The sequence below is a fragment of the Musca domestica genome, unplaced genomic scaffold, assembly GCF_030504385.1.
Source record: "Musca domestica strain aabys unplaced genomic scaffold, Musca_domestica.polishedcontigs.V.1.1 63, whole genome shotgun sequence".
In the NCBI taxonomy this organism is placed as follows: Eukaryota; Metazoa; Arthropoda; class Insecta; order Diptera; family Muscidae; genus Musca; species Musca domestica.
The window spans coordinates 2,918,809-2,932,951 of NW_026712370.1; the positions used below are offsets into that span (position 1 = coordinate 2,918,809).

The window sequence follows — 14,143 nt, forward strand, 5'->3', positions numbered from 1 at the left end:
TGAAAGAAGACGAGGAAGAGGACTTGAAGAGAATCTTAATAGGCGAGTGGAAGGTAGTCATTAGGGGGGATCTGAGGGGGAGGAGAGGAGTCTTAATTGCACTTATTGGCCATCTGAATAAAATTGTTATAAGCAAGCTGATATATTTATTTAAATGGGAACCCGAAGGAAGACTTTGTGGGGGGAGAAATTCTTTTTAGACTACCTTGATGGAATTTTTAGTGGTGACCTGAGGGCGTCCCTGTCCCTTTAGGCAAACTAGAGGAAATTTAAAATTGCATATTTAAAATAAATATTTTTCTTGGCAACCCGAATGAAGTCTTTGTAGGGGACCTGAAGGGAGTCATTATAGGCGATCTGGAGGAAATTTTTTTTAGACCACCTTGAAGGAATTTTTAGTGGTGACCTGAGGGCGTCTCTGTAGATAATCTGGAGGAAATATTTTTAGGCATTTTTAGTTGCGGCCTAAGGGCGTGTTAATAGGCGACCTAGAGGCGGCCCGAAAAAAGGTGTTGAAAAATACACCTTTTCAAAGTCAGACTGAAGGGAACCTTTCTAGTTCAATTGGACGTTTTAAAAATTCAATATTTCAAATTAAGTATTTTTTTTTATAAATGGCGCCCAACGCAAGACTCTGCCCTTGAATAGATGAGCTACATTTTATAGCAGAATATGGCACTTTGATGTTCACGAATCTTCTTGGCGCTCAATGCACGTTTTACGAAAACATTTCGTTATCCATTCTCAAGGTGAACATTTGCATTTCTCTATTCCTAATTCTCATGTAACGAATTAGAGCTTCTGTGCTGTTTTTGTGCACCTAATTTTGGAATTTAGATTTTTGGTTAAAAACAACTTTTGGCGCCCAATGTGGATTTCATTTACGCCAAATATATGATATTTTTGCCTTTAAATGTTAATTGTTGTGCTATTTTGGCGCCCAACTTGACGTAAAGCAAATCTTCATAGATTACTTGGAGGCTATTTTTATGAAGAGGCAGAAGGCAGATAGTAGCCCAAACAAACGTTAACCTAAGAAGGTGTTTTTGGCGTTTTATGTGGGCTGCACAAAAAATATCACAACAGAAGTACAGGGTGGAACTTTGTCTCTAATTATTTGGTGGCTATGGAATATTTATATTTAGTTATCACAGTTTATGGCGCCCAATGCAGACTTTTTGAAGATGAAATATGAATTTAAGTCCAGAAATTTTAAATCTAAAATCACATAGCCTAACCAACTCCATATCAATTGAAAAACATTCTCAAGGATCGCAAAATTATATTAAGGATTATTGATTGGATACATTTCTAATATTTCAAGTCAACGTGCACATTCAAAAATCAATTTATATGTTTTTTCGTGCAATAAATTTCCAATATCTTAAAAATGGCGCCCAAATGTTTATTAGTCAAAAATATACACATCATTGCGATTTTTTTTCAGTTTAGTAATATTTTGATACATTTACTCACAGCCATACCCATATAATACATAATTTGCAAAAAACAAAAGAACTGTGATGATTTTTCCAATACCTCCCAACGCTCACAAATACATAAATCCGTAAACATTTTTTTCATAATGCAAAACACTTGTAAAATAGTACACCCACCCACCGCCACCACAAGGAGCAGTAAACATTTATTTTTATTATATTTCTGCATTTTTTGTTTTCATTTTACATTATAACCTTTAGTTTCAGGGGATTACAGAGAAGGCTGGCCGACATGTAGCATTTCATTTCAAAAATAGTTGACATTTTATTAAATAGGGGTAGGGCGCAGCTTTATATCATTAACTTTACATATGTTTTTTTTTTTCATAAACACACACACACATACATCTTTTAAGCACTACTCTTTTTTTAAGGATTCATAGAAATTTGCACACATATTTAGTTATAGACACACGATTTTTTTTGTTGTTATAGAGAGGATTCTTGGTAGGCAAGAATGGTTGCTAAAAAATATCTAACTCAAAATAAATGTTATAATTTCTTATCGAAAAAAAAAAAATAAAATACAATTGTAAAACAAACATTTTTAAACAAATATAGTTTATAATTTTTAAACAAATCTCTTTTGTGTAATACATATTTTTTTTTTCTATTTTGAAATATAATATGCTCAGGAGAAATGCCAACATTTGATTTTGAAAAGTGGCGCCCAACGTAAATACGACGGAATACTAAAAAACGGGAAATTTCAGACAACATATAATGTTGACAAGGAAATAATTTTATTTTGATAAGGAAAAAACACAAATTTTCAAAAAAAAAATTTTTTTTTGCTAAAATATATATGATTTCAAATCAAAGTAAAATTAAAGGATGATATATGAAATGTGTGATTTCATGATAATTATTCGACCACATTTAAAAAACAATGCTAATTTTCGAAACATTCTTTCTTTAAATGTTTTATTGGCGCCCAAGGTAAATTATTCGGTTAAATAAAAAAAAAATCCAATAATTTCCTTTTTTATAAAAAAAATATTTCTTGGTAACTATGATTATGATTCCAAATCAATTAATTTTATGGATACAAGAAAGGGATGAGGTGCGAAATGTGCAATTTCAATTAAGAAATCTGGAGTTTTACTCATAAAACTACTTGGCGCCCAAATAAATTTCGCCCACGAATAAGGTATTGATTTTTTCCCCAAAATAATGTTTCAATAAAGAACAATATTTCTGTTTGAGCTTTTTAATTTTTATGCGATAGACATTGGCTCCAATATTTTTTATTTACGATGAAACTTTGTGTTTCAATGGAAAATTTAATTAATTTTTTAATTTATAGAAATTTAAAAAAAAAAAATAGCGACCAACATAAATTTTTTAAATATATATTCAAGTCAGTTTTTCATATATATATTCAAGTCAAATGACGCCAAATGCAAGCTTCTTTTTTGTTGAAATTCTTAACTTTCTATGGAAAATATCAATTAATTAATATTTGTTTTTTTTAATCTTCAAACAAATTGGCGCCCAATGTAAATTAAAAATATAATATATAACTTTTTTATTAAAATTTGAGGTTTATAGAATTTCGGAATAGAGACAATCTTTTAAGAATATATACTATTTGATAAAGTCATTGAAATATTTAAACAAATTGGCGCCCAACGTAAACTCTCCAAATACAAGCCATGAATGTGGAAAATCAACCTTAATTCCCAAAGAAATAGCTTTCGTATTTTGTATAAAATTTTCAAGACCGATTTGGCTCAATATAATATATTTGTAGAATTTTGGGTTCCCATGGAAATCCAAAAATTGGCGACCAACGTAAATGCACAAAATACATGATATAAAAGGGGAATATCAACTTTAGTCCGTGAAAATATTACTTCAATATTTTGTATTATATTTTGAAGTTACAGGGTGCTCAATATACATTTCATTTACGGTTAAATTATGGATTTTCATGGAAAAACCGAAATTGGCGTGCAATATAAATTTACAAAAAAAAAATTGCTTTCAAAGTGGATGTATGTAAACATAAGTCCGTGAAAAAAATCATTTGCCTATTTCGCATTACATTTTAAGTCTCAATACAATTCATTTACTAATTGATGGCTTTATAGACATTTTTAAACAAAATGGCGCCCAACGTAATTTTCCGAAACGCATGCAGTGAAACTGAAATATTAATCTTAGTCGGGAAAAAATACATTTCTCCATTTTGTATTACAATGTAAATTACATTACAAGTAAAATTTTGGTTTTGTGTAAAAAACATAAAATTGGCGCCCAACGTAAATTTTCAAAAATAAACGAGATCAAAATGGAATATCAAACAGTCGTTGGTTTTATCCATAGAATGATATTGAAAACATTTGTGACAGCTTCCATGTTGAGCGAATTTTTGATTTTTAGCAAAATAATTAGACAAATACGGCTGCTCAAACAAGAAATACTTAATAAAATTAAAAGGTGAAACTTGATGAAAGAAATTATACCAACATTACCCCATTTTATTTGGGCTCTTTTCAAGACCTTCCGGAGTCGAGGTAGGAATCATGGACATCATGTCGGAATGTTATTTGAAGTTTGGTCCTTTCCTCTACCTACTAAGACTGGTGTAAAATAAGTAGACTGCGACAAAACCCGAAAATTGTAAAGACTAGAATACATAGAATATCAGATCATGACAGAGGCATGTTAAAATAAAAATCACCGAAACAAACGACAAATAAAACTTTGAAAAATCCAAAAATGTGGTTTCAAACTTATATTCCATAGACCTTTCCAAAAAAATGCGTAATATTATAGCGGTTTAAATCAACAGAGGTATTTTTCACAGGGTTGCCATATTTTGACTCTGTCTTGTCCCATCTGTATACTTCTATGTCTTTGCTACGACTACTACTATAGGAAATGATTTGTTCGAAGTTCGAATATACAAAATATTCTGAAATTATGGGAAATTTAGGATTTGAATACTACATTTAATTAAAAAAATTCAAATAAATGCAGCAAAAAAAAATAGTTTTTAATTTGAGTTATAAACATTTGAATGCCATCAAGAACCTCTTCATCTTAGCAAAAGCTTATAATTACTGTGTGCAAAAAAATCATTTCTTTATATTGTCTTATATTTTTAAGCACTCTTGGTGTTTTTCATATATTCAAACTATTTTTTATGGTTCTGTAATTTACACACTACAATACACATTAAAAAAACATTTTATTTTAGTTTTAGTTGTCTATTATTATTATTTTTATTATTTTTAAATGATACATAAATACAAAAACTTGTCTTGGGTCTTTTTCGAGAGGCCTAAAAAAGGCAGAATGCTAGTGCAATTGGTTAAAATACTTTAAAATAACAAAAAAGAAATATTAGAAGGCAAATGTGGATTTGCATTTCAATTTACTTTTTTTTTTGAAAAAAAAAAAAAAAACAAAATATATATACCTCAAAATATTTAGTTCTTAGTTAAGAGTTTTTAATTTTAGTATATTACACAAAAAAGACACAAAAATTAACAAACATTCCTTTACATAGTTTTTTGTTTGTGTACTACATTGGTGTTATTTTGATTAAAATTAATTTTTATTCCATTTATTGCTTTATAATATTATATATCGATAACAAATTAACCCCTTAATCCTTATATTCTTATCTTACATATGCAAAAACAATTTTATATATAAATATTAATATGTATTTCTTCTTCTTTTTATATTTCATACAAATACCAAAATCATAAAAAATACCATTTTGGGAAATTTTGAAAACATATAATATACATACCTATATTGCAAACCAAAAACAAAAAATATCCAGGTCCCAATGGTCGTTGTTTAGTTGAGATCCAACATATTTCGGGTGCTAATGTGCAAATTTCAAAGAAAGGCATTTTCGCCCCTGGCACCAGAAATCGTATTGTAACCATAACTGGTCAACCGAGTGCCATTGCTAAAGCTCAATATCTAATTGAACAGAAAATCAACGAGGAGGAGACAAAAAGAGCGCGACAAATTCCATTAGCCACTGTTGTGAATTAAAAGAAAAAAAAATACAAAGCAAAACAAAACAAAAAAGAAAAAAATCAAATTTTTTTGCAAATAGTTAAAACACCAATTCACCAACACCACAACCACCACCACCACCAACCACAACAACAACTGTCATCAACAAACAAAAGAAATCCTTTCTTCATTAACAAAAAACCAACAACAACAACAAATATAAATATATATTTCTAAAGAGCGTTACAACCAAAAACCGACAAAGAACTAAATCTGTTTATTAGTCTTGTTCCTCAGCAACCCCCTCCCCCTCTTCCAGCCACCCCTTTTCACATCTACACAATTGTTCACAATGAAAAACCGAAAAAATAAGAAACTATAACAAATAATGTTCTTGAATGATTAGATATTTTAATTATTGTTATAATAACTAAATAATTAAATTCAAAACAAAACCAAGAGAAAAAAATCGAAAAGTTTTAAAAACTTACAAATACCAGTTTTCCTAACTTTTTTCCCCAACTGGAACTGTTTCACCTGTTTCCCAAAATCACCCCTCCCCCCAGAGAAGGGAAAATGAAAAACAAAAAACAAAACCAACAACAACAGATTACTTTCATTACATTTAAATAAGTAAAATGAAAACCCCTAAATAAATTAACAAATAATTAAATAAAATAAACAAAACAAAAACTTAGTAAAATATACAATTAATAATTTTTAAAATTAAATTAAAACAAATAAGAAAAAAAGAAAAACTAAATAATGTAAATTCAAACAAAGTAATAAGAAAAAAAACGAAAAAAGTGTTAAAAACGTAATTTTTTTAAGGAAACTACAAAGGAAAAGAAAAATGGATAAAACGAAAAAAAATCTTCTTAAAAAACAACAACAACAAGAAAATACAAAACCAATAACCTTATAAAATATATTTAAAAGAAAAATACAAACAACCAAGATATATATACAAGAGATATTTTCAAAACAAGAAAACCAATTTCTGCTCTCCCTCCCTTTCCCCTCTCTCTCTCTCTTAAGAAGAAACCATATTTAAAGCTCCATTTAATTGACATTAATGTTGAAACTATTGAAAATATTTAGCGAAAACAAAACACACAGACAGAGACACAGACACAGACACATTACATATAGCAACAACAACAACAAAGAAAGAAGAAAATTTTAAAAAAAAATGGAAACAAAAAAAGGAAAACTAACAACAAACCTAATAATAATAAATTGTTATTAACATTAAGCCATATAGTTTAAATATATATAATGAAAGAAAAAATAAAAACAAAAAAACAATTTTCCTTTTTTAAGTAGCTACAATTAATGACAAAAAAAAAAGATTTTTAATCAAATACCAAGAGAGAATACAAAAAAAAAACATAACTAAACTTTCAATGTTTGAAAAAAATAAGATATTTAAAAACAATAATAATTGTACTGTAATACCAACAACAACAACAACCGAAGCAAAACAAAAAATTCAAGGCAAATAGAGGATATTTTTTTAAGGTGTTGTATTTTTCTTTTTAATTTTTTTTTTTTTTTTGTTATTTTGAATAACTTTTTCATTCTTGTCCTGTAAAAAAATTGTTTTTTTTTTAACCAAAAAAGGATGGATGGATGCTAATATTGAATTTAAAAAAATATATTTAAAAAACAAATCATTGAAGGGTCTCTCAAGAGAAGTGTCAAATATTTGGGAGGAATTTTAAATATATCAAAAGGTCTCATATTTTTTGAGACTGTTCTTCGTTTTTATAAAAATAAAAAAGGATATTCTTAAATTACGGCTCAATGACTACTAGCCATCATTAATCGAATTTATGGCCACAGAAATCCGTTTATTACATCCTGTCCGTTGACTAAGAATGGCGAGAGAGATAGAGATAGTCGCAACAATTTTTATAGTTATCAGCATTGCTAATGAGAATTATTTTTCAATTCATTCATCACTCATTTCAAATCGGACTTTAATGAAAATAATGGAGAGAAGAGAGGCTCTTGACTAATTGAGTCGATCAATGATTATTAAAAGTCAATAATACGATACATGACCAGAGCAACCAGTTAATTACTAATTTTCGATTGTATTTCTCTCTCTCTCTTTTTTTCTCTGCGGTTCACATGTAAATTTTACATAAATAACAAATTAATTTACAATTGGTACTCACATATTCGTATGTGTATGTTAACATATATCAGTTATGAACGGCTTTCAACGAAAGAGTATACACGAAAGAGTATACAACGAAAGAGTATACACGAAAGAGTATACAACGAAAGAGTATATACTCTTCTTATTTTCATTTGCATTAGTTTTGCATAAGCCATTGGTGAACACAACAGTAAGTTTGGTTCTTTCTCTCCCTGTGCGTTGATAGAGGAGAGACTTGCTCTCAATGGAAGGCATGTCTGAGTAATGTATTCAGACTTTTTCAATGATTTGTTTTTTATTTAGATTTTTTCATCTCTTTTGAAAGAAAAAAATAAATAATAATTTGTTGTTTTGTTTTCCCTAAATAAAAAATATTTTCTTTTTTTCCTTCTTGTTATACACATATAAATATACAAAAAATCTCAAGAAAACCTGAATAAAAAACAATAAGCAAGTGAAACGCATGTACCATAGTTATTGTTTTAGCACTTTTTTCTTTTACACACACACATACTGTTACATACTGTTTATTTTTTTAATTTTTGTTTTTGTTAAATAAAGATCACACGCATACATATACAAACATACATAGATACACAATAAAAAAAATAATAATATAAATAATTTTGTTTGTTAACAGAAATCAGGAATTTGTTTTTATATGTTGTTGTTCAATTGTTTTTTAATTATTATAATTATTATATACATATATAACATAAACAAAAAAGAAACATTAAAGAAAAACCGTAAAATTAATAATAATGATAATTTTTATTAAACATTAACTTTATAGCTAATAATAAATTAAAATTTAAAAAAAAAACGAAATCAATAACATTGTTAAATTAGAAGAAAGAAAGCAAAACAACAACCACTTACAGTTTAGACAAATGGTGTAAAAGAAAATTTACATTAATGTTAGGTTAACATGTTATGTTAAGTTAACATAGGAAATTATTATTATTTTATTTCTGTTAATTATTCTGCTATATGTCTATTGACATTGAAATATAAAAAATAAACTTAAATTAACCCGCAGACTGTATTAAAAACAAAGTAGACATTTTTAAATATTGGAAGAAAATTATCTAAAAATATTTTGAGAATATTAATTGAATAATTGGGTAAAAAGAATTAGTTGATATTTGCCTAAAAAATTTTCAAAAATTATTATGGGCATTATAGAACCAAGAACAAAGTTTTCCACTCAACTTAATTTAGGAAACTAACTCAAATTTGGATTTTTTCTTTCTTGAGGACTTTAATAAAACGAAACGATTTCCAGGGACTCGACATTTCCCAAAACTACTATTGGTCAAAATGGTTTTAAGGGATTCAGATATATCCATAATTTTTTTTTAATAGATTTTCTTAGAGAAATTATCCATCTTATCCAGAAATGTCTGAAGACTGGCTATTGGATCAAATGGAGCAATATATATCAACAAATTTCTTAACAACTCCTTTCCAATTGACTTATTTTATATCCGTCAAAAAATCGTAACTTAAGACCTGGAGCGTCTCCAAAAGTCCTCTGACGATTCAAAAGGTACTATGTCTGTGGACTCATTATTTCAACAATTTTCAGCCATGAATACAGAATGAGGGTTAAAGAAAATGTAAAGAACGTTGTAAAAAAGGTTATTTAAACAAACTCAAAAATTACCACACGAACAATGTTAGTTAACAGAAAATGCTAATTTTATACAGCTGCAAAAGATAACATTTTTAATTTAACATCGCTGAATGGAAATGTTAAAATAACATTAAAGCATATGTAAACATAACATGAATGTAACATTAGCATTTCAAGGCTAAGCTTTAAATTTAACATAAATGCTATTTAAATATAAATAATTTTAACATAAATGCTAATTTAACATAATTAATCAACACATATGATAACCGGCAGAAATGTTAAGTTAACATAATGTAAAGTAACATAAATGTTTTTTTTTTTAGAAAAAAATTATCATTTAACATTTTTGTTGATACGACATTTGTAGTAGTTTAACATTGCTCTTAACTTAATGGAAATATAAAGTTCCTGGCATAAATGTTGAATGAAAGAAAATCTTAATATAACAGACATAAATGCTAATTTAACATGAATTGTTAATTCAGCACAAATGTAAAGCATACATGTTAAAAGATGTTATTTTTCAACAAATGCTATAGGTTAACGGAAGTGTTATGTTTATTTAATATCAAGTGACATAAATTAGAAATGTTAAATTTATCTATATATGATATAAACATTAATGTTAAAAATATATGTCACGGAAATTTTAAATTAACATAAATGCTAAATTAGCATACATGTTATTTTAACATTATTACTTTATTATATGAAATGATAATTTCATAGAAAAGTTAATTTAGCATAAATGTTAAATTAAAATTTCTGTCAAATTTGCATATCTATGTAATAAACATTACTGTAAAACAACTATAATATTAACGTAAATGTTAAATTAGCAAAAAATGTTAAATTAGCCAAAATTTTAAATGGAAAAAATGTTAAATTTACAGAATTATTGAATTAACATAAATGTTAAATTTACATTCATGTTTAATATAAATGTTTAAAAGAATAAAAATGTTTAATTAACAGAAATATTGAATTAACATAAATGTTGAATTTACACTAATGTTATATCAACATATGTACAATTAACATAAATGTTAAATTAGCAAAAATGTTAAATTGGCAAAAATGTTAAATTAACAGAAATATTGAATTAACATAAATGCTAAAATTTACATTAATGTTAAATTAATATAGATGTTAAATTAACATAAATGTTAAATTAGCAAAAATGTTAATTTGGCAAAAATGTTAAATTAACAGATATATTGAATTAACATAAATGTGAAATTTACATGATAATTCAATATATTTTAAATTTACATAAATGTTATATAAGCAAAAATGTTAAAATAACATAAATATTGAATTAACATAAATGTTAAATTTACATTAATGTTAAATTAATATAAATGTTAAATTAACATAAATGTGAAATTAGCAAAAATGTTAAATTGGCAAAAATGTCAAATTAACATAAATATTGAATTAACATAAATGTTAAATTTACATTGATGTTTATTTTATACATATGTTAAATTAACATTAATGTTTAAAACAACAGAAATATTGAATTAACATAAATGTTGAATTTACATTGATGTTTATTTTATACATATGTTAAATTAACATTAATGTTTAAAACAACAGAAATATTGAATTAACATAAATGTTGAATTTACATTAATGTTATATCAACATATGTACAATTAACACAAATGTTAAATTAGCAAAACTGTTAAATTAACAGAAATATTAAATTAACATAAATGTTATGAGTAATTTTACATAAATATTAAATTAGCATAAATGTTAAATTAGCAAAAATGTTAAATTAACAGAAATATTGAATTAACACAAATTATACATTTACATTAATATTAAATTAATATAAATGTTAATTTTACATAAATGTTAAATTAGCAAAAATGTTAAATTAACAGAAATATTGAATTAACATAAATGTTGAATTTGCATTAATGTTAAAATTATATAAATGTGAAATTGGTTATGGTTAATGTTACTTTTACATAAATATTAAATTAGCATAAATGTTAAATTAACATAAATGTAAAGTTAGAATAAATGTTAAATTAGCATAAATGTTAAAATAACATAAATGTTAAATTTACATTAATGTTAAATTAATATAAATGTTAACTTAACATAAGTGTTAACTTAACGTAAATGTTAAATTAGCATTAATGTTAAATTAACAAAAATGTTAATTTATATTTTATTTAGAAAAATTTATCAGAAATATTAATTAGCAGCCATATTAATACTATACATGTTAACTTAACATGACTGCAAAACTGCGATCAATGTTAAGTTATAGAACATTTTAATTTCTTACACCTCTAAATTTACCATAAATGCTAGCTACTCATGTTAATTTTGGCCAAAAATGTTAACCTAACATAAATGTTAATTTTTAAAGCACCAAATTTTGAAAAAAAAAAAAACGATAAATAATTATGTTAAAACTCTCAAACAATTGTTAAGTTAGTAGAAAATAAAAATGAAAAACAAATTACAGATTACAAAAAAAAAAAAAACCGCCATACAAAAACCCGACGAATCATGAACGTTTTCAGTTTGAATTTTGATTGTAAGTGCAATTGAACCTGGCTCCCAAAATCCCAACTTCAAGCAAAACAAACAAGAAAAAAGAAAAAAACAAGGTAATTTTAATGTAAACATAGGCTAGTGATGAATAACATAACACACAGACATATATATATCCTGTTGAAGATAACCAAAAACAAACACAACCCCTTTGGATATCCTGTTGAGAGAATGACAAAAACGAAAAAAAAAATCATGGAGTGCCTAAAAAAATCGTAGTATTTTTAAGTAATGTGTTCTTTTCAGCTGTTTTATTATTTTTTGTAATTTGTTGAGTGCTGCTAGTCCCAAAAAAACAAAAAATGTAATGATGATGATGATGAGCGAAAAGAGCTGAGTGGCTTTTGGTTTTTGTTCAAGAAAGAAAATATTTTGAAGCCCATTGGCTGGCGAAAGGACAAGTTGGAAAGGACAAGTGTGGTAAAAGAGTGTTGTGTGGAGTTCAACTCTTTTTGTTTGTTGTTTTTTTTTGACATTCTACTTGAAAGCGCTTATTTTGTTTCTTTTGTTTTGGCAAACGTCTTCTCCTTATGATTTTTGATTTACGATTTCTGTTGTTGTTCTAATTACCATTTGTTGATAATATTATCTTCCATGCTCTACCACCACCCATCCCCCTAAGCCCCTTTGTCATCCCAGGAATGCCAGTCTAAATTTTTGTTGTTATGATGCCTTTTCTTTGAAATCAAACACACACATACACAGCAACAAACACCAATTTGAAAAGCAATAATGGGTTTTCCTCTGTTTTTACTCTATATTTGTATATATTCCATTAAAAAAATACCTATTTGATATATATCTTTTATTTTTTCCATTTATTATTTTTCATATTTTTCTTTTTTTTTTTTAAATTAAGTTAAATGCGTTAAACATACATACACTACATCACATACAAACTTTTTTTTATTACTATTATCCATATTATTATTATATTAAAAAAAATCCATTTTTTTTGTTTTCTTAGTTTTATGTTTAAAAACAAATTCTATTATTATTATTAAATATTAAAAAAAATATATATATATAATATAAAAAAAACAAAACTAAATATTTAGTCATGTGCAATGTAGTCTATGATGCTGCAATGAAATTGTGTTTTTATTTGTATATAATTTCAAACTCAGAGACCGAAATAAAAGACAATTAATTCTATTTCTTCCATTTTTATTAAATAAAACAAAAACTAAAAAAAACTATTTTAAAAAAAATTATCAAATGAGATACCTATATTAAAATAACTTTTCATTATAAAAAACATCACATTTTTAGAAAAAAAAAAAAACAAAATTGAAAACCTCTTTCATTCATTTTCTTTTATTAGTTTTCCTTTGATTTTAGTTTAAATTTTAAGTGCATTTTAATTTTCGAAAAAAAGTAAATATATAAATTGTGTTTAAAAAAACAAATCCTAAAAATTGTATGTTTAGTTATAAACAAATGAAATAAATAAAGAAATATTTTAAACTAATAAAAACAAAACTTTATAAAAATCCTCTAAAAAAAATAATCAAAAATGTGTTTTTACTTTACAATTAAAAAAAAAAAAGAAACAATATCAAAATAATTTCTTCATTAAACTCCATCAAAACCAAGCGCTCCTCAACTCTTTTCTCAATCATCACCAAACAATCAACCAACCAACCAATCAGTCAGTCAGTCAGTCAGTCAATCAGCCAAACTCCTCTCTCTCCACCACCAACTCAACAATAAATCAACCAATCAATCAGTTCATCATCAACAACTCCAACAGTGTCTCAGCCTTAAATTATGTTTCACTCCACCACAGATCAAAGCTAACCCCCAACCCCTACAATCCAACACCCACCCGCTCATTAAAAAAGCATTTTCAAATCGTTTCGTAAAAAATCAACCAAAACTTTCAAAACTAACTGAAAACGTTCATTTTTTCTTCCAATCAACAATCAATTGTATGTAGACCACCTTATATTGTTTAATTTAAAAAAATTAATTTTATTTTAGTTACTCACCCATACATATACAAGTTTTTCCTTTTCTCTTTTTTTTTTGTTGTTAAAATTTCAAATATTGTGAAACAATTCAAATCACATTAATTTTCAACAAACAAATTGTTCATTGTTTTTTTTTGCTTTTAAGTTTTACGGGTATAGTGAAAAACGAAATCATAGCTTTTAAGTTTAAAAACAAAACTAATGTTAAAATGTGAATCAATCAACAATCAAATCAATCAAAAAAAAAAAACGTAAAACATTGTAATTATTTGCATAACTTTAACATTCATCATTTGTTATGTTC

The 14,143-nt window shown here is 26.1% G+C and overlaps 1 protein-coding gene across 13 annotated transcripts in view; it reads left to right on the plus strand.

Annotated features, from left to right (window-relative positions):
* LOC101893877 (RNA-binding protein Pasilla) overlaps window positions 1-11,900 on the plus strand; it is a 131,662-nt gene extending 119,762 nt beyond the window's left edge. For all 13 annotated transcript variants that reach the window (XM_059129574.1, XM_059129582.1, XM_059129581.1 and 10 more), the window contains one exon: window positions 5,299-11,900. In XM_059129574.1, the coding sequence (XP_058985557.1) occupies window positions 5,299-5,519 (221 nt within the window). In that variant the 3' untranslated portion in view covers window positions 5,520-11,900. The remainder of the gene's footprint in view (window positions 1-5,298) is intronic.
* The last annotated feature ends 2,243 nt before the right edge of the window (window positions 11,901-14,143 follow it).